The 26,601-nt window shown below is 45.4% G+C and overlaps 1 protein-coding gene across 1 annotated transcript in view; it reads left to right on the top strand.

The window, feature by feature from the left end:
* Positions 1-1,390: 1,390 nt before the first annotated feature.
* The window catches only part of PCCB (propionyl-CoA carboxylase subunit beta), a 39,138-nt gene continuing 13,927 nt past the window's right edge, over positions 1,391-26,601 (top strand). The window contains exons 1-8 of the mRNA XM_049775978.1: positions 1,391-1,591; positions 3,392-3,511; positions 5,562-5,630; positions 6,744-6,800; positions 8,294-8,407; positions 12,492-12,602; positions 21,711-21,819; positions 25,108-25,228. Of these exons, the coding sequence (XP_049631935.1) occupies positions 1,406-1,591; positions 3,392-3,511; positions 5,562-5,630; positions 6,744-6,800; positions 8,294-8,407; positions 12,492-12,602; positions 21,711-21,819; positions 25,108-25,228 (887 nt within the window). The 5' untranslated portion in view covers positions 1,391-1,405. The remainder of the gene's footprint in view (positions 1,592-3,391; positions 3,512-5,561; positions 5,631-6,743; positions 6,801-8,293; positions 8,408-12,491; positions 12,603-21,710; positions 21,820-25,107; positions 25,229-26,601) is intronic.

Genomic DNA, 26,601 nt, shown 5'->3' with positions numbered 1-26,601 from the left:
GGGAAGAAGGGGTGAACGACTGTTTAAAAATCTATGGAGGGGCCGAAGTCACAGCACAGGAGTAGAGCATTTGCCTTGCACGCGGAAGACCTGGGACCCAGGTTCGATCCCCAGTATCCTATATGGTCCCTGAACCTGCCAGGAGTAATTTCTGAGCACAGAGCCAGGAGTAACCTTCAAACTTCAAAATCTTTCAGAGGTCATCATTGAAATAGATTGCCTGGACCGAGAAGCTGAATCAATGCTTCCAACGAGGAGTTTGAGAATTTTAAAAGTGCAGTTCTGGGGCCCGAGCTGCAGTACATCAGGAAAAACCCTTGCTTGCCTTGCACATGACACACCTGGGTTTGGTTCCAGGGAACACATATGGTCACCCCAAACCGCCAGGAGTGATCCTAGAGCACAAACCTAGGAGTAAACCCCGAGCACCGTTGGGTGTGCCCCTCCCCCTAAAACAAAGATAGTTTGCAATTCTAACTCAGTTCCAGATGATGTTCAAGCTACTTGGCACACACATGGGAACTAGACTAGATAAGTAGGGCTCGAATACGTGTGCTGTCATCTCGATTCTTGACCTTTGATCCAATCAGGATGCTAGAGTCCTGCAGTTAAGAAGCTCTCTCTTGGGGCCGGAGACAGCACAGCGGTGTTTGCCTTGCAAGCAGCCGATCCAGGACCTAAGGTGGTTGGTTCAAATCCCGGTGTCCCATATAGTCCCCTGTGCCTGCCAGGAGCTATTTCTGAGCAGACAGCCAGGAGTAACTCCTAAGCAACGCCGGGCGTGGCCCAAAAACCGAAAACAAAACAAAACAAAAAAAAAGAGCATCCCATATGGTCCCCTGAGCCTGCCAGGAGTAACCCCTGAGTACTGCCAGGTGTGACCCCCCCCCTAAAAAAAGCTCTCTCATTATCTACTGCTTGTTTGAGGGAAAGGGTCGGCCAAAGTAGATGTATCTGTAGACTGCGACGAGCAGAGGCCAATTCTGCACAACCAGGTGGGCCAAGGCCCGAAGCTCTAGTTCGAAGATTCTTTGTTTTTGGGCCACACCCGGTGATGCTCAGGGGTTACCCTTGACTCTGTTTCAGAAATCGCTCCTAGCTGGCTCCGGGGACCATCTGGGATTCCAGGGCTGGGCTCGAACCAGGTCCGTCCGGGTCATCCGCGTGCAAGGCAAGTGCGCCACCGCTCCGCCTCCACGAGGACTCAAGTTTGAGGTCACGCTCTCGGGTCGCGGGAAGCGCGCAGGCGCAGCAGCCCCCAGCCAGGGAGGCGCCTCGGCCCAGCACGCAGCGCCGCGCCCCGCCCGCCCACAGCTCCCGCACGCCGCGCAGGCGCACTAGGCAGTGCCACGCCGACGCCGGCGCCTCCTTAAAAGCCCCCGGCAGGCCGCGCCGCGCAGCAAACATGGCGGCCGCCCTGCGCGCGCTGGCGTCCGCAGCGAGGGTCGGCGCTGCCGTGAGCGGGCTCCGTGGAGTCTCCAGCCGAGGCCTGTGCAGCCAGCCGGCGTCCGTGAATGAGCGCATTGAGAGCAAGCGCCGCGCCGCGCTGCTGGGAGGAGGCCAGCACCGCATAGACGCGCAGCATAAGCGAGTGAGTCGCGCCGCGCGGGCGAGCCCGAGGGGCGCTTAGCGTGGAGCCCGGCGGCGAGAACCGGAAGCCCCGCCCCGCCCCAGAGCAGCTCAAGGACCAATCCGGCTAGAGATTGGAGGGAGGCCCCGCCCACAACATGTTTTTAACTAATCACAGAGAGCCTGTCCGGACGTCCAGCCAATCGGCGCTGGGCCTTGGAGTCGCGCCCGCGTTCACCTTGAGAACCTGTTGCCTTTCTCCCTGGTGCGATCCGTGTGTGTTGATGTTTCTCTCTACCTTCTCTTGGAGAATTCTGACTGGGCTGGCTGGAGCCATCTGGTCATCACGACCTAGATTCTCTCCGGGGCCCAATTCTTTTTTTCGCTTACACTCAACTCACTTTGTTAGACTGGAGCCAGAAGAGCAAGTGCGAGGGACTCCTGGATGCTCCTGCTCTTGCTGCTAATGGCCCACCCAAGTGGTGGCTCCGTGAAGAAAGCAGGAAACTCAAAAGCACACAGTCGCCCCCCCCTCTCATGCCCCCGGCCCAAGGAGCTCCTAGGGAACTTGAGGGACCCAAGCCTCCTGACTTAGCTGACGTCCTTTTGGGGTCCAGCCCACACAGCTGGAGAGGAAAGGCAGGCCCAGGAGAGGTGGGAGATGGTCTTGGGCAGGCTCCTTGGGTTTGGCCCAGCAGTTGAGCAACCCCTCAGCCCAGATTTTGAGGTGAGAATTTGCAGTTGTCCCTGAGACACGCAAAACTAAGGCCCATATCCGTGCTTAGGGACTTAACTGGGCCGGCTTAGCCTGTTGGTGCCAGGCGTTGGTCTTGAAAACCTGCTGTATGTTTTCCATCTGCCGAGGATCTGTGAGATCTTGTTCCAGTAGGCCATGGTCTTGATGGCAACCTGGGAGAGTGGGACCAAGGCTGACAGGCGCTAAAAGCCACAGGAGTTTCACCTAGTCTTCACTGACTCAGTGTTGTAATTCCCGTTGGGTTGGAACCTGAAGGGGACAGTTCCAGTTTGAGATTTTTGGAATATGTAAATTTGTTTGGTTCCAAGAGTAACATTCTTTTTTGTGTTTCTTCACACACTACCTTTGACTCGGTGAAGGAAACTTTCTGTTAACCCTCAGGAAAGCGTGACATCCTGCCTATGTTCTTTCCTTTGGGGCCTGTTCTGTTGCTTAATGACTTTCTCATCGTCTTTCTGAAGCAGATCCTACTGGATAGAGAGGTAGTCTCCAGAAGGACATTTTTGCGTATTTGTTTTTGGCTCATTCCTGGCAGTGCTCAGGGATCAATCACTCCTGGCAGGCTTGGGGGACCACATGGGATGCTGGGGCTTAAACTCTGGTTGGCCTCCTGCAGGGCTCTGCCCTCTCTCGGTATTATGTCCCTTCTTCATTCTTTTTATTGTTCCTTAGGTCTCCAGTAAATGTTTGTGGAACTGGTTATCTTGTTTTAGGGTCTACTTTACCTTTTCTCCACTCCTCTGACTTCTTTTTTTGATCCTTATTTACCTTCTATAATTTATGATATTAAGAGTCCACCCTCCCCCCCTTCCTGTCTGCCCTGATTTCTTTATAGGCTGGAGTTTATGGATATTACCTGGAGGCTTTTACGTGGGAGGCGGGACAGAATCTAGCCTAGGCCTCCCATTATCATGCCAGGCTTACCACCTTGTGATGACATTATTTACCCTCCTTTTTCTTTCCACCCCCCATTCCCTTCCCCTCATGCCTTTCCCCTCCCCTCCCCTGCCATCTTCCTTCCCCTTCGCTCCTCCCCTCCCCTCCCCTCCTTCCTTTTTATTTTAGGGAAAACTAACGGCCAGAGAACGAATCAGTCTCTTATTGGACCCTGGAAGTTTTGTTGAGAGCGACATGTTTGTGGAACACAGATGTGCAGATTTTGGAATGGCTGCTGATAAGAATAAGGTATTTTTCCACAGTGACAGTTTGAGCTTCCAGGCTGTGTCCTAGAGTGTGATTCCGCCTGTCTACCCTGCAGACTAATAAAGTTCTTGTGGGACTCGGGTTACATGAAAACAATTTGCAAGTTGGGGCTCTAGAATTATAGGAGTACCTCTGGGAAGTCACTTCTGGGGCCTTCAGATTCTCCCCTCTCCTCCCTATATTTTGCAAAAGAGAAGGAAGTGGACAGACATTCATACTTTGCACACTGCTCTAGTTCCCAAGGCTCTGACTTAGGTTCAGATTTCTTACTTGTATAGAAAAAAATTTTTTTTTTTGGTTTTTGGGTCACACCTGGCAGCGCTCAGGGGTTATTTCTGGCTGTCTGCTCAGAAATAGCTCCTGGCAGGCTCGGGGGACCATATGGGATGCCGGGATTCGAACCACCATCCTTCTGCATGAAAGGCAAACGTCTTACCTACATGCTATCTCTCCGGCCCCCTGTATAGAACAATTTGAAAGGAAAAAGAACATCTTTTAAGTTGTGTTCTTACCAATTAGGCACCAAGATTCTTGCCTGCCTTTCTCTTTTGTAAGATAGCTGGCTCTGCACTCAGAAATCAGGTCTGAATGGGCTCAGGGGATCATATGGGATCCTGGGCGTCAAACTTGAATGAGCTGTAAGGCAAATATCCTATGTGCTCTACCATATGTTCTGGGTTCCTAGAAAAGTTTTATTTTGGAAAATTTATGGAGAAGAGAAGGAGAAAGGGAGGGAGAGAGGGAGAGAGGAAGGGAGCGAGGGAATGAGGGAATGAAGGAGATGAAGAGGGAGGGAAAGGGAGAGAGCAAGAGTGAGAGCAAGGAGGGGGAGAGAGAACATGTGACAGGTTGTGATATCGGCAATAGAGAATGTGTCTCTTTTGTAAGTGCCTTATGTGGTGGTGCTTGTGGAGCCAGGTGGTACAGGGGATCAAACCTGGGCCTCCTGCATGCCAAGCATGTGTTCCTGCTCTTACCTGTGCCCCATTTGCCTCTTTTGTTGGAGTTTTGTTGTTGTTGTTATTGTTTTGGGGAGGTCTCCCTAGTCGTGGTGCTTGCTATATGTGAGGTGCTGGTGATTAAATCTGGACCCAGTGCATGCCTGACATGAGCTATCTCCCTGGCTTGCTGTGGAGGTATTTGTTTCTTTGTTGTTTGTTTGTTTCTTTTTTTTTTTGGTATTAGGGATTGGTGTCAGGTATCATACATGTGGGGCCTCTGAGTGGGAAGTCATTTATTCTTTTCACTTCACTGGAATATTCTCCATGGATATGCAGAATTTGTTAGACTTTGTTTTCTGCAGGTTTACATATGTAATGTTGGTGACCAGAGATTCACACATTTTTTCTTTTTTGGTCACACCTGGTGGTGCGAATCCCGGCATCCCATATGGTCCTCCGAGGCTGCCAGTAGAGATTTCTGAGCATGGAGCCAGGAATAACGCTGCTGGGTGTGACCCAAAAACCAAAAAAAAAAAAAAAAAAAAAAAAAAGATTGAATTTACTTAAAGTGTGGGTCGTGTCACTTTGTAGTGGATACATATCCTAATGCTTTTTCTTCCTGGTAAGCAATTGGTAACAGTGGCTCTACCAGATCTCTTGGTGATGGTTCTTTTAGGAAATACTCTGTGCTTGAAGCCTAGTGCTTCCATTGTAGAGCTGAATGGAGAAGGAGGAGATTCCTTTATGTTCTTTAAATTGAATTTTAAGGAATATAGTTGTTTTTTTTGTTTGTTTTGTTTTTTAAGTCTTTTTTTTTTGGGGGGGGGTCACACCCAGCAGTGCTCAGGAGTTACTCCTGGCTCTATGCTCAGAAATCTCTCCTGGCAGGCTCGGAGGACCATACGGGATGCCAGGATTCGAACCACCATCCTTCTGCATGCAAGGCAAATGCCCTACCTTCATGCTATCTCTCCGGCCATAGTTGGGGATTTTGTTGTTGGGGTGAGGTGGTCTTTCATTGTGGTGTAGTCAGCAAATTTACTAAAGGAAGAGTTTGTTTTGTAACCTTTATTTTTTCATTTCCCTCGTAGTTTCCTGGAGACAGTGTGGTCACTGGACGGGGCCGAATTAATGGAAGATTGGTTTATATCTTCAGTCAGGTATTTTATAACTCCATTTGACTGGGTTTTTCCTCAGTAGCAGAGCCAGGAACAAGATATGTAAGAAGAGGCACATTGTTGCCTGGGTCACAGCCTGTGACACATCCACTGTTGTCCTTTCAGCCTCTCTTTCTCTCCCTCATAGACTTTATTTTTAATTCTAAGCCAGATATTCTTCTTGAACTTTAAGTTCCCTTCAGATTTTTTTCTATTCCTCTTCTATTTCCTTCTTTTTGTCTTCATGGATTGAATCTGGCCATTTCCTATTGTCTTTTGGAGAGGTATTAAGAAAAGCAAATGTGGGCCCAGAGAGATAGCACAGCGGTGTTTGCCTTGCAAGCAGCCGATCCAGGATCTAAGGTGGTTGGTTCGAATCCCGGTGTCCCATATGGTCCCCCGTGCCTTCCAGGAGCTATTTCTGAGTAGACAGCCAGGAGTAATCCCTGAGCATCGCCGGGTATGCCCCAAAAACCAAAAAAAAAAAAAAAAAAAATCAAACGTTTCTCAGGAAGCCTTTTATGCTGTTAGGGAATGCAACCCTTTGAGAAGGAAGTCTTGAGGGCTGAATCATATTTTTCATCTTCCTTCTCAAAACAGCAAATGTTGCTGCCGAATAGAAAGGCCTGACTGCTTGACATCTTTAGAAATTTATTTTAGGGTTAACTGCAGTAAGAGCTTTCCTTTTCTCAGCTACAAATCACTTTTGTAGAACAAAGACTAAGTCCTTTGATCTTGGCATTCACTATTCTGTGGAATAATTTATAACTTGTATAATAAATTATACCTTGTACTTTACTGTTTTTTGCTTAAAGCTTCTGAATATCCTTTAAAAATATTGTATGGGGGCCAGAGAGATAGCATGGAGGTAAGGCGTTTGCCTTTCATGCAGAAGGTCATCGGTTCGAATCCCGGCGTCCCATATGGTCCCCCGTGCCTGCCAGGAGCAATTTCTGAGCATGGAGCCAGGAGTAACCCCTGAGCACTGCCGGGTGTGACCCAAAAAGCACAAAAAAAAAATATTGTATGATTTAAAAAAAATTTTTTTTTGCCTACTGGCTCTTCTCTGTCTGATCACTGTTCTTAATTTGTTGATTTGATTTTTTTCCCCTTTAGGATTTCACAGTTTTTGGAGGTAGCCTATCAGGAGCACATGCTCAAAAAATCTGTAAAGTAAGTATTTTATATTGTTACTTATTTTGGGGACACAGTCACACCTGCTGGATCTCAGGGCTTCTCCCTCTCTCTACTCAGGGCTAATTCCTGAGGGGTCTTAGGGAACTCTATGGGTTGCTGAGGATCGAACCCAGAATGGCCATTTTCAAGGCAAGCTACCTTTCTTTCTTTACTGTACCTTCTCTGCTATACTGTCTCTCTGGTCCCCATAAAGGACGTGTTTGATGTTAAAACAAGTGATTTCAGTTGCCACACATGCATATTGAATGAACATTGTTGTGGCCAGAGACAGTGACCTAGGAATGCAGGTGAGGTAGAATGTTTGAGATGTGTTTCTGACTGGAAGGAGCCTTTAGCTCAGAGCAAAAGTGACCATACTTTGTCCTCTGGATTCCTATAGTAAGTTTGACAACTGAATTTTGTTTTGGCCACATGTGGCAGCACTCAGGTTGACTCTTGGTCCTGCATTCAAGGATCACTCCTGACAGGCTCAGGAACATATGGGGTGCCCAGGATTGAAGTCAGGTTGGCCATATGTGAAGCCAGTGCCCTATGTGCTGTACTATGCTCAAAGGCTCCAAAGCTGGACCTGGCCATATGGTACTTGGCTTGTACTGAGTCCTCAAGCATAGTTTCAGATGTGCTCTCCCTCGCCCCTGGACTTTCCACTTTTTACATACATAAAATATGTAAAATGGATAAAAAATATTAAGCCCATGTGGACTGGATAGAGTACATTGGGCAAGGTGCTTCCCTTGCATTATTCTCAGGTTTGATTATTGGCACCACATATTGCCTCAAAGAATCACTAGCAGTATTCCCTGAGCACCACTGGGTGTGGGCCCCAAACAAAAATATCCCCTCTCATTTACCATATACATGCTTCCTTATTTTATTATTTTTGTTTTGGTACCATACCCAGTGTATAAGCTTTTCAGGGAACTACACAGGATGCTGGGAATTAAACCTGGATCTGCTGTGTGCAAGGCAAACGCTCTCCCTGCTGTGCTATCACTCCGGCCCCACATGCTTCCTTATTAAATAATAAGATTTAACATGGGGGGCTGGGGAGATAGTATACTACCTTGTACCTTGCCAACCCAGGTTTAATTCCCAGTCCCTCGAGCACTACCAGGAGTGATTCCGAAGTTAGGGCCAGAAATAATCCCTGAGCATTGCTGTGAGTGGTCCAAAAACAACAACAGAATTACAGCTTTTGGTCTGTAATTTTAGAAGTAGTTCCCATGAGCCTTCTTTTCTTTGCTAAAGAGAAATTCTGTGACTCTTGGATATTTGGGACGTTATTGAGCCCCACTTTTATGGAAGACAAACATCACGACAAACATCACAGGGAACAGGGAACTTTTCACGTTTATAAAGACGTGAAAAGTACAAGCTGAGCATTTCCGAGAGACAACATCATAGTGTGTGTAATGTCACTCTGGTAAACAGGATCAGTTGTCTTACAAAAAATCTCTCTGCTCTTTCAGATCATGGACCAAGCCATGACTGTGGGGGCTCCTGTCATTGGATTGAATGACTCTGGGGGAGCCCGGATTCAAGAAGGAGTAGAGTCCTTGGCAGGCTATGCAGACATATTTCTGGTGAGAAGACATGTTACAAAGAGTAAAGAACGCAGAGCTTAGTGCTCTCAGCTGTGTCCTGATGGTATTTGCCCATTTACCCTTATTGTTCTATGGCTCATTTCAAGTACCATTGGGTGGTATGAGATTGAGAGTATGATAAGAAACAGGGTAGTAATTTTTGTTTTACCTCACAAAGGTTGCTTGAGAAAACAAGGTTAAAGGGAAAGTCACAAAGTCTTAAAAAACAAGGACTGTAAAAGTTAACAATGAAGGGCTGGAGAGATAGTACAGTGAGAAGAGTGCTTGCCTTGCCAACCTAATTTTGATTCTCAGTACCCTGAGAACAGCCAGGAGTAATTCCTGAGTGCAGAGCCATGAATAAGTCCTTAGCAGAACTGGGTGTGACCTAAAAAACAAGAACAGAATAAGACCAAAGAAAAAAAGTGCATTGGGTCTAGAGCAGGTAGGGCTCTTTTGCCTTCCTTGCATGTGGTTCACTTGATTCAGTCCTTGGTACTGCATATAGTCCACTGAGCACAGAGCCAGGAGTAACCCTGTGCACTGCTGGGTGTGGCCCCAAACCTAAAAATGAATAAATGTTTTACTGGAAATCAGAAGTATATTATGTGGGGTATAATTAGGGTGGTTGGGGGCAGGAGAGAAGACTCAATCAGATTTTTCCAGGGAGGGAGGAAAATAAACCTTTTTTTTTAATAATTACTTTATTTAAGCACCATTGTTATAAAAATTAAATTTCTGTCATAGAATGTACACCACCCTTTACCAGTGCACTTTTCCTACCACCAGTGCCCCTAGTTTCCCTACCACCACCACCACCCCGTTCCCTTCCCCCCCCCCCCCCCACTCTGCTTCTGGGGCAGGCATTTCAGTCATTCTCTCTCCTCTCTCTCTCTCTCCCACCTCCTTTTGACACTGTGGCTTGCACTACTGTTAATGAAGGGGTACCATATTTATTATTTACCATATTTATCCCTTTTCAGAACCTAGTAGGAACCATTGTTTTAATTGGGCTATTCTTGTTAGTCTGGCCTGCAAGTTTCTTTCCTGGATTTGCCCTCAGGAATTACTCCTGGTAGTGGTCAGGGGTCCATATGAGATGCTGGGGAATGAACCCTGTTGGCTGCATGCAAGGCAAGCGCCCTACCCACTGTACTATCACTCAGGCTTAAGGTTTAGAAGAGTTTTTCATCCCTGGCCACTACCTTGTGATTAGTTAGAAAAATTTATATTTTCTTTGTGTTAGATATTTTTTTTATAATGTCTTTATTTAAACACCATGATTACAAACATGATTGTAGTTGGGTTTCAGTCATACAAAGAACACTCCCCTTTACCAGTGCAACACTCCCACCAGCAATGCCCCCCCCCCCCCCATCTCCCTCCTTGCCCACTGCTGCCTGTATTCTGTATTCGATATAGGCATTCTTTTTTTTTTTTGGTTTTTGGGTCACACCCAGTGCGGTTCAGGGATTACTCCTGGCTCTGCACTCAGAAATCACTCCTGGCAGGCCCGGGGGACTATTTGGGATGCCAGGATTCAAACCACCATCTGTCCTGGGTTGGCCGAGTGCAAGGTAAATGCCCTACCACTATGCTATTTCTCCAGCTCCTCGAGACAGGCATTCTTCATCTCTCACTCATCCTCTCACTTATTAACATTGTCATGGCTGTTAGTGTAGTTCTTTTTTTGTTTTGTTTTGTTTATATATAAAGTCTTTAAGTATCATGATTATAAGCATGATTGTAGTTGGGTTTCAATCATAAACAGAACACCCCCATCACCGGTGCAATATTCCCACCATCAATTCTGTTCATTGTGGAAATATTCTCTGAGATGCCACTTTTAATTTTTATTTATTATGGCTTTTCAGTTACATCCAGCAGTGCTCAGGGGCCATATGGGTAGGGCATGCAAGGCAAGCAAGCACCCTACCCACTATATTATCTCTCTGGCTTCTAAGATGCCACTTTTGAATTCTTTTTTTGTAGGTGGGCTGGAGCACCTCCTAAGCAGTGCACAGGGGCCAGTGCTAGGTGCTTTGTGGGTCTTGTGTTGTTAGGGACAACCAAACCTTCCCAGCAAATACTCAGAGTTTTGATTTTTTTTTTTTTGGGGGTCACACCCGGCAGTGCTCAGGGGTTATTCCTGGCTCCATGCTCAGAAATTGCTCCTGGCAAGCATGGGAGACCATATGGGATGCCAGGATTCGAACCGATGACCTTCTGCATGAAAGGCAAACACCTTACCTCCATGCTATTTCTCCGGCCCCTTGATTTTTTTTTTTTAAGTTTTTGGGTCATACCCGGCTGTGCTCAGGGGTTACTCCTGGCTATCTGCTCAGAAATAGCTCCTGGCAGGCACGGGGGACCATATGGGACACCGGGATTTGAACCAACCACCTTAGGTCCTGGATCAGCTGCTTGCAAGGCAAACGCCGCTGAGCTATCTCTACGGGCCCAGTTTTGATTTTTTTAAAACCATGAAGGGGCATTTAATTTTTTTGTTTGTTTTGCTTTTGGGTCACACTTGGTAGTGCTCAGGGGATACTCCTGGCTCTGCTCAGAAATCGCTCCTGGCAGGCTCAGGGGACCATATGGGATGCCATGCCAGGATTTGAACCCTTGTTCGTCAAGGATCGGATGAGTGCAAGGCAAACACTCTTCTGCTGTGCTGTCTCTCTGGCCCTTGAGACATTTAATTTGACAAATAATTTTTCTGACAAAACTTTTCATCTGCATATATGTGATTGTTGATTTATTCAAATCACTCCTGCAGTGTTCAGGATTATATGGGGTGCTGGGGATTAAAACACAGGTTGGCTGCATATGAGACAAATAATTTACCTGCTGTACTATCACCGCAGCCCCAAGTGACCTAAACTGGGTCTTAGGACTTTGACAGGCACTAATTGGGATGTGGTTCAGTGGTGGAGCCTTGCAAACATGGAATCCTGTGTTCTGAAAAAAAAAAATTGTGCTCAGAGCAAGGGCTTGACTAGAAATTAACATATATTTTTTTTGTGGGGAGGAAGGAAGAGCTCCACACCTATGGTTCTTGGGAGTTATCCTGTTCTGCACTCAGGCATCACTCCTGGAAGTGCTTGGGGGACCATATGAAATACTGGTGATCAAACTCAGGTTAGCCGCCTACAAGGCAAGTGCCTCAGCTTTTGTGCTGTCATGCTGGTCCCCAAAGTGGACATACTTAATTTGATGGTCCTCTGAGGAAGAAAAGAGGTTGGGGATCATCCATGGTCTCAAGGAGTCCTTATATATCTAGGTCTGGGTCAGCTCTTCACCTGTTTCTCTTTTCTCCATACCTTGGTCCCTATGTTGCTTTTCTGACTTGACCTCCCTCATCTCCAAGTGCCTGGACATTTAGGCTCAGAAGAACTTGACACCTACCTCGTAACTGCTGGGAATCTTCTGTGCAGGGATGAAGTGAGAGCTCCAAGATAAGGACTGGTCCTGTAAACTTCATATTAATCTGTCCAGCTTTGTGCATCCAGTTTATGCAGACAGGGGTGTTGGGCTTGAGGTATCTTTGTCGCTGGGGAGAGAGTAGTGGTGTTTTCATTTAGCACATGTCTTGGTGGAGGTTTTGGGGGAACTACCATTTAGCATGGAACGGGCTAATCATGGATTCTGGGAGAAAGTACATACATAATTGTAGAAGAAATTACTGTCTAGGTCTTTTGATTGTCAGATTTGATCCCCAACATTCCATATGGAATTATATCTTGGAGGAGGATACACTTTTTTTGTTTGTTTTGTTTTGGGGTCATACCTGGCAGTGCTTAGGATCTCCTGGCTGCTCTGCACTCAAGAACTAATCCTGACAGTACTCTGGGAACCATCTGGGTGCCAGAGATCAGTTCCATGTTAGAAGCATGCAAGGCAATTATCCTACTCACTGTACTATATGTCTGACCCCAGGATAAAATTTATTTATTTTATTTTTTTAGGATAGAATGTTTGTCACTAAAAAGTCATTTGTGATTTTATTGCTGACTTATCTTGCTACAAATTATGCCTTGGACATCTCTTTAACCAGAAGTTTCTGCTTTTTCTCCTCTGGCAGAGAAATGTCCTGGCCTCTGGAGTCATCCCGCAGATCTCTCTGATCATGGGCCCCTGTGCTGGCGGAGCTGTCTACTCCCCTGCCCTGACAGATTTCACATTCATGGTAAAGGTAAGAACAAACGGCTTGTTTCTCCTGCTCTGTGAGAGTTGGACAGCGCCTCACCTGCAGTAAGAATTCCTGACCCACATCTGGGTTTTCATCTGCTTTCTCATGGCGAAATCAGCATTGTGAAAGGTCTGGACACAAAGGCAGTATTTTATAGGGATTCAGTAATATGTGTTGTTGCACTTCATTGGTGGGTGATTTTACTTGTTTGTATGATCTCCAAATTCTTCTCAGGTGGTTAAAGGGTCCTGTTCTCTGTCCATATTGACCCTTTCACCTGATTCACCTTTTCACCATCTGATTCTATAGTTACTATTTTATTCCTATAGTTTTAAGTTCTTCTTTAATATGTTTTGTTTTATCTACAATGTAGATAAATGGAATCAATTTTTTTTGTTCATCTAACTTTGCTTTGCCTAATACTTTTTAGGTCCTTCCATGTTGTTGCAAATGCTTTTGAGATTTACACTGACTAATAAAGCTCCTACAGTAGCCCAAGGAATCAGGGAAAAATGGTGGAGGTTTCTCTTTCCCCAATTTTAAATCTTACTATAAAGGTGTAGTAAAAGTGTGGTAATAAAGTATGACCTTTTTTCAATTTAGGGTTTTTAATTATAAGCGGGTATTGTGTACCAGTTTTTTTCCTTGTTTATTTTATTTTATTCTATTAGACGTTGGGCCACACTTGGCTTTGCTCAGGATTTACTCCTGGCTCTGAGCTCAGGAGTTATTCCTGCTGGTGTGCAGGGAACCATACATATAGAATGCTGGGGATTGAACCTGAGCCATCTTTGTTCAAGGCACAAAGTACTGTAGTTTCTCTTTGTTCCCTGTTAATATTTGTTTTATATTGGTGCTACTATAATGGATGCATATATAGCAAGGTTTTTCTTTTTTTTGAGCCACACCCAGCGGCACTCAAAGGTTATACTCCTGGCTCTGCACTCAGAAATCACTCATGGTAGGCTCGGGGGACCATATGGGATGCCAGGGATAGAACACGGGTCTGACCCAGGTTGGTTGTGTTCAAGGCAAACATCCTACTGCCATACTATCCCTCTAGCCCCTATATCAAGTATTTTTTTAATGAAATGATGCTTTTGTTATTGTTATAATTTTTCTTGCTGAAAGTCTCTTACATTATACAAATAAGCTATTCTGCCTTTCTTATTCATTTTTTTGCTGCATCTGGTGATTCTCAGGGGTCACTCTTATGTCTGCAGTCGGGAATTACATCTGGTGGTCCTTGGGGAACCATGAGATGCTGGGGGTCAAACCCTAGTTGGCTGTGCAAGATATGTACCCTATCCACTCTATGTCATTCTTGCCCCCGCCTCTCTATTTTAATAGTGGCCATACCCTGTGGTGGTTGGGGTTTCAGGCTACACTGGTGTACCCAGGGAAACACGTTTGGTTGCCAGAGATGAAATTCAAAAGCCTTTTATGTGCAAGGCATGTGTCCTCCCTCTTGAGCCATCTATATATATTTCTTGCTCCCCTTTTTTGATAAATTGATCTCTTGATCTTTTTTTCTTCAGCCTTTCACTATAATTCTGTACTTGCCTTTAGAGTGTTTTTTTTTTTTTAACCAAAAAAAAATTTTTTTTTAAAAAGGGCCCGGAGAGATAGCACAGCGGCGTTTGCCTTGCAAGCAGCCGTTCCAAGACCAAAGGTGGTTGGTTCGAATCCCGAAGTCCCATATGGTCCCCCGTGCCTGCCAGGAGCTATTTCTGAGCAGACAGCCAGGAGTAACCCCTGAGCACTGCCGGGTGTGGCCCAAAAACCAAAAAAAAAAAAAAAAATTTAGAGTTTTTTTTTTTTTTTTAAATTTTTGTTTTTGGGTCACACCCAGCGGCGGTGGCTGTGCTCAGGAGTTACTTTTGACTCTGCACTCAGAAATCGCTCCTGACAGGCACAGGGGACCCTTTGGGATGCTGGAATTTGAACCACCATCTGTCCTGGATCGGCCACTCGCAAGGCAAACACCTTAGCACTGTGCTATTGCTCTGGCCCTTTAGAGTGGTTTTGAATCTCCTGAAAGCAGCATGTAGTTGGTTTAACTTAATTCAAGTGGCCACCAGACCTTTTGATTGACAGATTCAGTTTATTGATGTTTTGGTGATTTATAGTTACATGAATCTTTACTACTATTCTCATTTTTTTGCTTTCTTGATATTTTTATATTTTTCCTTTTCTAGTTTTGGGACCACACTTGGCAGTGCGTGGGAATGCTTGGTAAACCAGCAGTCTGGGGATCAAACCTGAGACCCCCACAGCATAACACAAGCTCCAGCCCTCAGACATCTCTGGCTTTTATTTTTTGAGTACATTGTTTCTGCCTTTCATTTTGTTGGGTTGCTTTTCTTTATTTTCTTGTTTTGGGACCACACTCAGCTTTGCTCAGGGCTTACTCTTGCCTTTATTTGGCATCACTCCTGGTGGCTTGTGAGTCCATATGGGATGCTAGGATCAAAACCAGGTTGGCCACATGCAAGACAAGTAAGTGTCCTGCTGCTCTGGCCCCAGTCTTTTTATAACAAAACAAAAAACATTGATGGCCACAGTCATTGTTAATGGGGGCTTACCAAGGCTATATTTAGCAGTACTTAGGGATGTCATGTGGTATGGGGAATTGAAGCTGGTCTTACACGTACTATCTACTTTTGGACTATGTTTCCAGTCCCAAGATAATGTATTTTGGTGCTGGTTACATATATCTTGTCTTTGTTTGTTTGGTCCAAACCTGGAGGTACTCAGGGCTTATTCTTTTATTTTTATTTTTTGGTTTTTTTGGGGGTCACACCTGGCAGCACTCTGAGGTTATTCCTGGCTCTATGCTTACAAATCGCTCCTGGCAGGCTCAGGGGACCATATGGCATGCTGGGATTCGAACCACCAACTTTCTGCATGCAAGGCAAACACACTACCTCCATGCTATCTCTCCGGCCCCCATCAGGGCTTATTCTTTTTTTTTTTTTTTTTTTTTTTTTTTTTTGGTTTTTGGACCACACCCGGTGACGCTCAGGGGTTACTCCTGGCTATGCGCTCAGAAGTCGCTCCTGGCTTGGGGGACCATATGGGACGCCGGGGGATCGAACCGCGGTCCGTCTCCTAGGCTAGCGCAGGTAAGGCAGGCACCTTACCTCCAGCGCCACCGCCTGGCCCCAGGGCTTATTCTTGACTCTGCACTCAGTGATCACTCCTGGGATGTTGGGATCATATGTGGTGCCAGAGATCAAACCTGGGTCAGCTATGTGCAAGGCAAGTGGTTATCTGTTGTTTTTCTCTCTCTGGCCCCATCTTGTCTTCATTTGTCTGTATAGTGCCTATATCCTTTCCTTTTTCTTCTTTACTTTTTTTTTAAATCTTCTCAAATGATCTTTTCGTATCACGTGAGGTTGGTGTCAAGCTAAAGGAGTTATTTTAAATCTTTTTTTCCCTTTAAATATGCTATAATTGACTGCTTTACACCTTATTCTGAGACAGAGTCACCACTGCTTCTGCTCCGTCATTATCACCTGACTTATGTTTTTAAGGATTTTTATTTTTCCTTATCATGTTGTCAAACTCCTTTCAACAGTTCTTGTTAAACAGGTCTGGTGGTGATGAACATTTACTTTTCTTTTCCTTTTTGATTTCTGGGTCTCCTGGTGGTGCTCAGGGGTTACTCCTGGAAGGCTCGGACCATATGAAGTACTGGAGATCAAATCTGGGTCAGCTGCATGCAAGGCAAATGCTCTACATGCTGTGCTCTCGCTCCAACTCTGACAATTTTTTTGTTTGTTTAATTTTAGTTTGTTTTTCGAGTCACACCTCTTGCTGCTCAGGGGTTACTTCTGGCTCTGCACTCAGGGATCACTTCTGCTGTGCTCAGGGACCAAATGGGATGCTGGGGATTGATCCTGAATTAGCTATGTGTAAGGCAAGCTCCATACCCACTGTACTATCTCTCCAGACCCTTACCAGATTTTTTACATTGGTGGAGAAACATTACAAGGGTTAGGATTTGTCTTGGTGTGCAGCCAACCCCAGGTATCCCTGCATTACATTGTACATATAAGGAGTGCTTGGCAGAGACACCTGAGCACTGCTAGGTGTGTCCACATCGAGTTTAAAAATTTTTAACTTTCGGCCCCGGAGAGATAGCACAGCGGCGTTTGCCTTGCAAGCAGCCGATCCAGGACCAAAGGTGGTTGGTTCAAATCCTGGTGTCCCATATGGTCCCCCGTGCTTGCTGCCAGGAGCTATTTCTGAGCAGACAGCCAGGAGTAACCCCTGAGCACCGCCGGGTGTGACCCCCCCAAAAAAAATTTTTTTTTAACTTTCATTATTGAGGTGTCACATTTTACCATACAGTAGTACTGTTGTCAATGTTTCAGGCATATACAGTATCCACCGCCATTGTGCCAATGACCCATGACTGCCCCAACAACTCCTCACTCTCCCCCTATTCCCGTTAGACAGATTCAGTTCTGTCAGCAGAATCTCAGGTTCTGTTTTTTTCATTTTGTTGACTGACATTTGACTTTTTTTTTTTTTTTTTACATTTTATTACATGTTTGGGCCAGTCTCCTTGCATTGAAATAGGCATGCAAGGGGCCTGGAGAGATAGCACAGCGGCGTTTGCCTTGCAAGCAGCCGATCCAGGACCAAAGGTGGTTGGTTCGAATCCCTGTGTCCCATATGGTCCCCCGTGCCTGCCAGGAGCTATTTCTGAGCAGACAGCCAGGAGTAACCCCTGAGCACCGCCGGGTGTGGCCCAAAAAACAAAAAAAAAAAAAAAAATAAAGAAAAAAAATAGGCATGCAATTGGCTTCATGTTATGTATTATTCTTTTTCCAGGGTTGGGAAGCGGACAGCAGTTACCTCTTTAAAAATCCCTTGCTGCTCCCTTCTGCATCCTTTTGGCTCCTTGTGTTCCATCCACCGTAATTCTTATTTTCTTTCCTAGTAATATATGATAGTTCATATAGTTGTTTCACTACCCTCCTTTTCCCCTTTTCCCTGTTTTTTTTTATAGTGATTTATTTATTTATTTATTTATTTATTTATTTATTTATTTATTTATTTATTTATATCTTTATTTAAACAGCTTGATTACAAATATGATTGTAGTTGAGTTTCAGTCTTGCAAAGAACACTACTCTTTACCAGTGCAACATTCCCACCACCTATCTTTTCCCTGTTTTTAAAATCTGATACCTCTTCTTTTTCACTATTTATTCTAGACTTCTATCTTCAATCTCATTAAGTTTTTGTAGACTCAGTTTCCTTGGTGAAGTATTTTCTATTTCATTTTTAGTTGAGTTTTGAGTTTCTTGATGACAGATATTTTGAATTACCTTCCCATGAAATCACAACATTCTCTTGTGAGTTTTGTTCGGTTTTGAGCCACACCCTGAAGTGATCAGGGCTTACTCCTGGTTTTGTGCTTAGGGACCATTACTCCTGGAGAGCTTATATGTGGTTCCAGGGAACAAATCCAGTTGGCTTGTTCAAGACAAGTGTCCTAACCGCTGTACTATCTTTCCAGCCTCAGAAACTCCATTTTCAAGTTTATTCCCTTATATTTGATGTTTGGTTTTGTGATGTCCTGTCTGATAGTTTGTTTGTTTGTTTATTTTTTGTTTTTTGGGTCACACCCGGTGGTGCTCAGTGGTTACTCCTGGCTCTACGCTCAGAAATTGCTGATAGTTTTACATTTATTTGTTGTGCTTCTCAGTGCATATTTGGCTAGTTCATAGTAGTTATGCGCCTTCCTCCCAGTAGGTGGCACTGTGGCTTTAGCTTTCCCTTCCCATGTCTGTCTCAGTATAACCTGTGGGAGGAGGCCATGGCAAAGGAGCTGGGGTTGGCAGTCCTGGGCAAGATAGATTTGGGTTATAATCACTTTGTTTGTTCCTGATTCTCCCCACACTGCTTCAGCTGCGAAAGCCTCAGTTGCTTTTCTCAGGTCTTTAGCCCTGTTGCCCCTCCTGACTCTGAGCACAGGTACCTGAAGGTGGAGGAGGGTGTTATTCGGCTTGTGGCTGCTCATGCTCCTTCCTTTACCATCCACTGAGGAGGCACTGGTCCAGAGCCTGGCAGACAGAACCGTCTTTTTCTTCCACGGCTGGCACTGCTGGAAGAGTTGATGGCCTCAGTGTTTTTCTTATTCTGACTTCTTCACTCCACAAGTCAGATAGATGACTGAGTCTCTCAGAGAATGCTAGTTCCATGGTTGCTACAGCTAAGTTCAGAAAGTACTGTGAGCTGTAGGTCAGACAGAAATGCTGGGTATGTAAGCTAGCTTGAATGCCAGTGTTACTTCAGGAAGTTTCTTTCCTTTATCCACCTTTATTTGTCTGTTTGCCATTTTATTCTCTATCTGTACATAATGTTAGTGGATAAAGCTGATCCCCAACATCAGTTTGAGGCCATATATCTTTATTACATGATTTTAATTTATTTTTTAATTTATTTATTTATTTTTTTTTTGTCTTTTGAGTCATGCAGCAGTGCTTGGGGCTTACTCCCGGTTCTGCACACAGGAGTCACTCCTGGTGGTACTTGGTGGACCATTAGAGGATGCTGGGGATTGATCCTGGGCCAAAGGCAAGCACCAAGACAAACATCTTACCTTTTATACTATTGCTCCAGACCCTGTTTATTTTATTTATTTAATTTATTTTTGTCTGCAGTGCTCTGGGCTTACTCTGGCCACTCAGGGATTGCTTCTGGCAGACTAGGGGACCATATAGGATGTCAGAGATTGAATCTACTCATGTAAGGTAAATGCCATACATGCTGTACTAACACTCTGGTCTTGATTTTTTTTTTTTTTTTTTGGTTTTTGGGCCACACCCTGTGGTGCTCAGGGGTTACTCCTGGTTGTCTGTTCAGAAATAGCTCCTGGCAGGCACAGGGGACCATATGGGACACCGGGATTCAAACCAGCCACCTTTGGTCCTGGATCAGCTGCTTGCAAGGCAAATGCTGCTGTGCTATCTCTCCGGGCCCAATGGGGTTTTAAGGTGTCGTCCTCCTTCCCTTTCTGGCATTGTTGATTGAAAAGCAGGCACTTGGCTGTGGAGCCCTCACATTTTAGTAGTGGTTCTCACTGGGGTTGGAGGACACACTTTAATTTTGGTGCTTGTTCATACTCCATCTCAATGTTCTTGGGCTCTGCATACTTGGTGAAGGTGCTGGGTGGTGATGTGGAGATTACTTGTGGGACCAGGGTCCCAGATTCCACATAGCAGTGCCAGGGATTGAATTCTTAGCCATAAGTCTGCAAAAAGGTACTCTACCATCTTAGCCATAGCTGGAGTGATAGACCCTGGAGTGATATTTTAAAATTGGTTTTGAATGAAGTCTACTTGAGTTAATATTACTTTTGTTATTGTTATTATTTTGGATTTTGGACTACACCCAGCAGTGCTTAGGGGTTATTCGTGGGGTCATTCCTGGCAGTGCTCGGGGTACCATATGGGATACCAGGGATCAAACCCAAGTCGTCCATGTGCAAGGCAAAAAATTCCCTACCTACTGTGTAATTGTTCTAGCCCAACTTGTATTTATATATAGACATGACTTTATTCACTTACTCTTTCCTGACACCTCATTTATTTATTTGGGGAGCTTCCCAGGTAGTGGTTAGAGGCCTGTAGCATCCCTGAAGGTGTTTCTTGGCCAGTTTGGCTACGTGGTTCAGTGCCTGGTCCTAGTGATGTGATGTTGCTGGGGCCACAGGGGGGCATACCTGGTTGTGCTCAGAAAGTCCTGTGGTTCTTGGGATCAGATGGGTCTTGTACAAATAAAGCATCGACCCTGCCCCTGATAGGCCATTAAAAAATCAATGTTGGGGGGGCCGGAATGATAGCACATAGGTAAGACGTTTGCCTTGCAATACAACCAACACAGGATAGACCCTGGTTCGATTTCCAGCATCCTATATGGTTCCCCGAGACTGCCAGGAGCGATTTCTGAGCATAGAGCCAGGAGTAACCCCTGAGCACTGCCAGGTGTGACCCAAAAGATCAAAACAAAACAAAAAAAATCGGGGTGTGTGTGTGTGTGTAAAAAAATCAGTGTTGGCTCTTAGAGAATGACAGTAGAGGGATTCAGACATCTGACTTACATGAAGTCAAACTTAGTTTGATCCTCGACACCCCATATGGCCTCCTGAGCCCTGCTCACAGACATAGAAGTAAACCCTGAGCACTGCTAGGTGTGACCCCCAAACAAAAACAAGTCATTCTTGAATGTTTAATTATAATGAGCAATGTCAAGACCAAAAACAATGTCAGGGAAAGAATGATCATCCAATAGAGAATAATTGTAAAGGGACTGTCAATAAGAAATACTTTTTGTTGTGTTTGGGCCATACCGAGTACTTCATTCATTTCTGACTTGCTGTTTGGGGCATCTTCCTAGTGATGCTTAGGGCACCATGCTTGAGCCTGGCTCTCCTTTACGCAGAGCATGCAATTCAGCCAGTTGAATTAGCTCTCTGGTCTTTTTTCTTTTGACAGGGTGGGAGGGCATCTTCCTAGTGATGCTTAGGGCACCATGCTTGAGCCTGGCTCTCCTTTACGCAGAGCATGCAATTCAGCCAGTTGAATTAGCTCTCTGGTCTTTTTTCTTTTGACAGGGTGGGAGGGCAATCGTGGTGTTACTCAAGGCTTACTGGCTTTGTGCTTGGGATCATTCCAGACGATACTGGGGTCACTATGTATGGTGGCGAGGATTGAATTGGAGCCTGCCATGTGCAGGTCAAGTGTCTTGCCATTGTGTTATTCTCTGGTGCCTGAGCTGTATCCGACGTTAGTGATGTTACCATGTTGCTGTCTTCTCATTCCTCACCTTGGCTGTGAAAATGCTGTGATTCTGGACCTGGAGAGATAGCACAGTGGCGTTTTACCTTGCAAACAGCAGATCCAGGATCAAAGGTGGTTGGTTCGAATCCTGGTGTCCCATATGGTCCCCCGTGCCTGCCAGGAGCTATTTCTGAGCAGACAGCCAGGAGTAACCCCTGAGCACTGCCAGGTGTGGCCCCCCCCAAAAAAATGCTGTTTTTCTTTTTCACTTGAGAGCTCTGTGGCTGATCCTTCTGAAACTTTCTGCTTTCAGGACACTTCCTACCTCTTTATCACAGGCCCTGACGTGGTGAAGTCTGTCACTAACGAGAATGTCACCCAGGAGGAACTTGGCGGTGCTAAGACCCACACTACCATGTCAGGTCAGAGGGTTCAAGGTTCACTTACTGCTTTCAAACCCTGAGATGGGACATTGCCAAAGAGAACTCAGACAGTGTCTGTAGTTACTTACTGTGCAAAATGTATTCAATGAGATTTGAGAATGTGTACTGACTACAAGTTTAATGATAAAGGCAGATTTAGTATCTAATTTGTTAAAAACAGGAGGATTTTATCCATGTTTTGAGAGTTTTTTTTAACTTCAAGCTACTGTATTTGTCGACGTATAAGACGACTGGGCGTATAAGACGACCCCCTAATTTTGCAGTTAAAACATAGGTTTAGGCCTATATTCGCTGTATCAGACAGAACGTTCTTGTGCTGCAACTGTATGTACCACAGTGAGCCAATCACAACAAGCAAAGGTTCAAAGGTTATACTGTAATAGAGTTCCTCTCTGACTCTGGCCAATCTGAGCAGGCTTTTGACAGTGTAGATTTGGGTCCAGAACATTGTCTAATTTGCATGCATCAAAAGCCTGCTTGGATTGGCTGAGTTAGAGAGGTGGTCTGAGCAGCCTGGCAGTGATTGGTGCAGGATCGAGATGGAAAATTCGTTTTGTGGCAATATTCAGACAATTTTTGTTTAGCGGCATATTGAAACATTTTTTGGGATATACTCGGCGTATAAGACGTCCCATGATTTTCGGTTGACTTTTTTTTGTTTTAAAAGTCATACGCCGGAAAATACGGTAAATGAAATGGTGATTCTAAGAGGTATGATTTATGTGAGTACAGTTGGACCTTTTTTTTTTGTTTGTTTGATTGTCTTTTGGGCTACACCTGGTGGTGCTCAGGGGTTTCTTTTTGGCTCTGTGCTCAGATATCATTTTGGTGGGCTCAGGTGACTATATGAGGTGCTGGGGATCGAACCAGGTCTGCTGCATGCAAGGCAAGTGCCTTATTCACTGTATCATTCCTGCCCCACAGTTGAATCTTTGTAAAAATGCTCTATTGTGACACATTTACTTCGAAGTTGGTATGTCTCAGATTAGGTGGTAGTTTACCTGTTGCCTTGACCAGTTATAGTTGTAATGGGGCCCATGTGTTCATGAACATGGTCAAGTTTCTTTATCTTTTTGAGGTTCTGTGCCACACATGCTGTATGTAAAATGGATAAAAAAGTAGGCTGTGCTGGGAACTGAAACCATAGCATAGCAGGTAGGGTGTTTGCCTTGCATGTGGCTGACCCGGGTTCAATCCCCAGCATCCCATATGGTCCCCTGAGCCTGCCTTGATGGAGTGATTTCTGAGCACAGAGACAGAAGTAACCCCTGAATACTCTTAGGTGTCCCCCTTGAAAAGGAGGCTGTGCATTGACATTTGAAAAGGAAGTTATTATGCAAACAGAAGAATTAACTGAATTGGGGAGCAGAGCATGAAGTTGATATTAGTGATAATATATTTGCTGTTGAAGTAGCCATTGGAATTCCAAATTTTCCTGAAAAAAGATCTTTGTATTGCTTTAGTGTAACTGAAGATGCTCTGAAAAATTTCCAGGCAGTGCTCGATGTGCATCATTATAGTGTATTTAAGGCATTGAATCCTTGTTTAATAGTCACATTTTTTTTTTTTTTTTTTTGGTTTTTGGGCGACACCCGGCAGTGCTCAGGGGTCACTCCTGGCTGTCTGCTCAGAAATAGCTCCTGGCAGGCACTGGGGACCATATGGGACACCGGGATTCGAACCAACCACCTTTGGTCCTGGAATGGTTGCTTGCAAGGCAAACGCCGCTGCGCTATCTCTCTGGGCCCCTTAATAAATTTTCAAAAAAAAAAAAAATAACCCAGTGCTCTTGATTTTCTGCACACAGATTGACTTCTACTTTATCTCATTCTTTTCTCTCGCCCACTAACTCAGTTCAGCTCATCTCCAGCAAAATGCTTCACATCCTTGGCTCCAGTTATGCCTGTCATCTGTCTCATTTTAGGGATAATGGAGAGCAGTTTCTTTTCTTGTTGGCATCATAGAACAATGTCGAGTCTTGCTGAATTCTTAGGTTGATGAAATATGTGCTACTTATTTTTTCTTTTATTAGGAGTATTAAGCATTTATAGGAGGTAGTTTAAAAAGTGCAAGAGTAGGGCCAGAGAGATAGCACAGAGGTAGGGCATTTGCCTGGCATGAGCTGACCCAGGATGAACAGTGGTTCGAATCCTGGCCCCCCAAGTCTGCCAGGAGCGATTTCTGAGCGCTGAGTCAGGAGGAACCCCTGAGTACCACCTGTGGCCCAAAAACCAAAAAAAAAAAAAAGTGCAGAAGTAGAAGTCAGGTGTTTTTTTACCCAGATACTTAGAATCTTGTTACTCATATGCAAGGGTATCTGGATGCCTATATACTGACTCTTATATTGGTGCATGGTTTGCTTTGACAGCCTTTATTTTATTTTCACTTGACAGCTTTACAAATATTTGCCTTTAACTTAAAATTTTCTTTAGAATAGTTTTTTTTTTTTTGGGGGGGTGGCACACCTGTCTGCATTTAGGGGTTACTCCAGGCTCTACACTCAGAAATTGCCCCTGGGATGGAGTGATGGTGCCTTGCAAGCGCTAGCCTAGGACGGACCATGGTTCGATCCCCTAGCGTCCCATATGGTTCCTCCAAGCCAGGAGCGATTTCTGAGTACATAGCCAGGAGTAACCCATGAGTGTCAAACAGGTGTGGCCGAAAAAAAGAAAAAAAGAGAAATCACCTCTGGCAGGCTCAGGGGACCATGTGGGATGCCAGCATTCGAACTGGTATCTGTCCTGGGTTGGCTGCTTGCAAGGCAAATGCCCTACCGCTGTGCTATCTCTCCGACCCATCCTAACATACTTTATAAAGACATTGTTCATTGTGTTTTCTGGACTTGAGAAGAAGTTCTTTAATGGGCTTTCCTGGAGCTGATTGGCATATGGTACATTTTTCACGTGGGGCTGCTCCATGGAAGTGATATGGATACTCTAGGATTGAGGTCAGGGCAAGAGACGCTCCCAGGAAAAGTGAGTGATGAGAAGGACAAGGAATGAGTGCCTGGGGGTGCTGAGCTGTGGGGGGCACAGAAAAGCACCTGAGCAGGTGACCTTAGAGCAGACCTGAGTAAAGAAGAGGTGTCCTGGGTGGAGGTGGGTCAGAGTGGAGGGCACAGGCTGCATGGACTGAAGGTCCCTGGAGCGGGGAGGGGGGGCCCTGCTGACCCTTACTGCCTCCCAGAAGAGGAGATTACTGTGAAGCCTTATCTTTGGGCTGACAGACACTCTGACTTCCCACTCTGTTTCCTTGCTGTGTCCTCAGGTGTGGCCCACAGAGCTTTTGAGAATGACATCGATGCCTTGTGCAATCTCCGGGAGTTTTTCAATTACCTGCCACTCAGCAGCCAGGACTCAGCTCCCATCCGCGAGTGCCATGATCCCAGGTGGGTCCATCTGGACTCTGCATTTTCATGCAGGCTTCTGCCCCCCCTCAGGCCCCTCAGCCCTGGCAGGACCTGTGATGTTGCGGCTCTCCAGTGACTTCACACTGAATGAGGGGAGAGGGGCTCCTCCTGTGGGTGGCTGGTCGCATGTCTGGGTGTGAGAAACATGATTTTAAGACTGTTCCCTTGTGTAACTTCTGGTTTGGGGACCACACCCAGCTACGCTCAGGGCTTACTCCTGGCTCTGTGCTTAGGGATCAAATTCTGGGGGGGCTTGGGACAGCCATTTGAGTGCTGGAATCAAACGGATCGGATTCATGGTCAGACTCATGGCAAACATCTTCCCTACTGTACTAGAAGTAGTTTGGAAATTATGAAGGGGACCAAAAACATTTTTTGTCTTTTTCCAAGATATTATTTTTTCTTTCTTTTTTTTTTTTGGCTTTTGGCTTTTGGGTTATACCTAGCAGTGCTCAGGGGTTACTCCTGGCTCTGTGCTCAGAAGTCCTCCTGGCAGGCTCAGGGGACCATATGGGATGCCAGAAATTGAACAGGGGTTCATCTGGGATTGGCTGCATGCAAGGCAAATGCCTTGCCACTGTGCTATTGCTCTGGACCCCTCTTCCTTTTTTAAAAAAATAAATTTTAGGGTGGGGAGAGATAGCATAGTGGTAGGGTATTTGCCTTGTACTCAGCTGACCTGGGACAGACCCGGGTTTGATTTCTGGCACCCCATATAGTCCCCTGAGCCTGCCAGGAGTGATTTCTGAGTGGCAGATCCAGGAGTAACCCCTGAGCATTGCTGGCTGTGACCCCAACACAAAAAATAAGACCAACAAAAATTTTAAATTGAATCATCATGAGATACACTTTTACAAAGTTATTCATGGTTGAGTTGTCATACAGGTCAGCATTCTTTATCCTTGCATATTTCCCACCACCAATGTCCTCAATTTCACTCCTCTTCTCCCTGTCTGCCTATATAGCAGACATTTTTCTTCTCTCTCTCTCTCTCTCTCTCTCTCTCTCTCTCTCTCTCTCCTCCCCTTTCTCTCTCTCTCTCCTCCCCTTTCTCTCTCTCTCCTCCCCTTTCTCTCTCTCTCCTCCCCTTTCTCTCTCTCTCCTCCCCTTTCTCTCTCTCTCTCTCTCTCTCTCTCTCTCTCTCTCTCTCTCTCTCTCTCTCTCCTCCCCTTTCTCTCTTTCTCTTTTTCTCTCCCCCCCGACCCAACTCCAGGGCTCTGGAGAGGTGAGCCAAGTGGCTTGACTCACATCTGAGCCAGGGTACACATATTCCTTAGTCAGAACAATCTCTGCTGCCTCTGTGTGAGAGGAAAGGGTGGTACTGTAAAGAAGACATTGGAGGTGCTGAGTTG

Source organism: Suncus etruscus, chromosome 6 (genome assembly GCF_024139225.1).
Source record: "Suncus etruscus isolate mSunEtr1 chromosome 6, mSunEtr1.pri.cur, whole genome shotgun sequence".
Classification (NCBI taxonomy): Eukaryota; Metazoa; Chordata; class Mammalia; order Eulipotyphla; family Soricidae; genus Suncus; species Suncus etruscus.
This window is presented reverse-complemented; position numbering and strand designations above follow the sequence as displayed.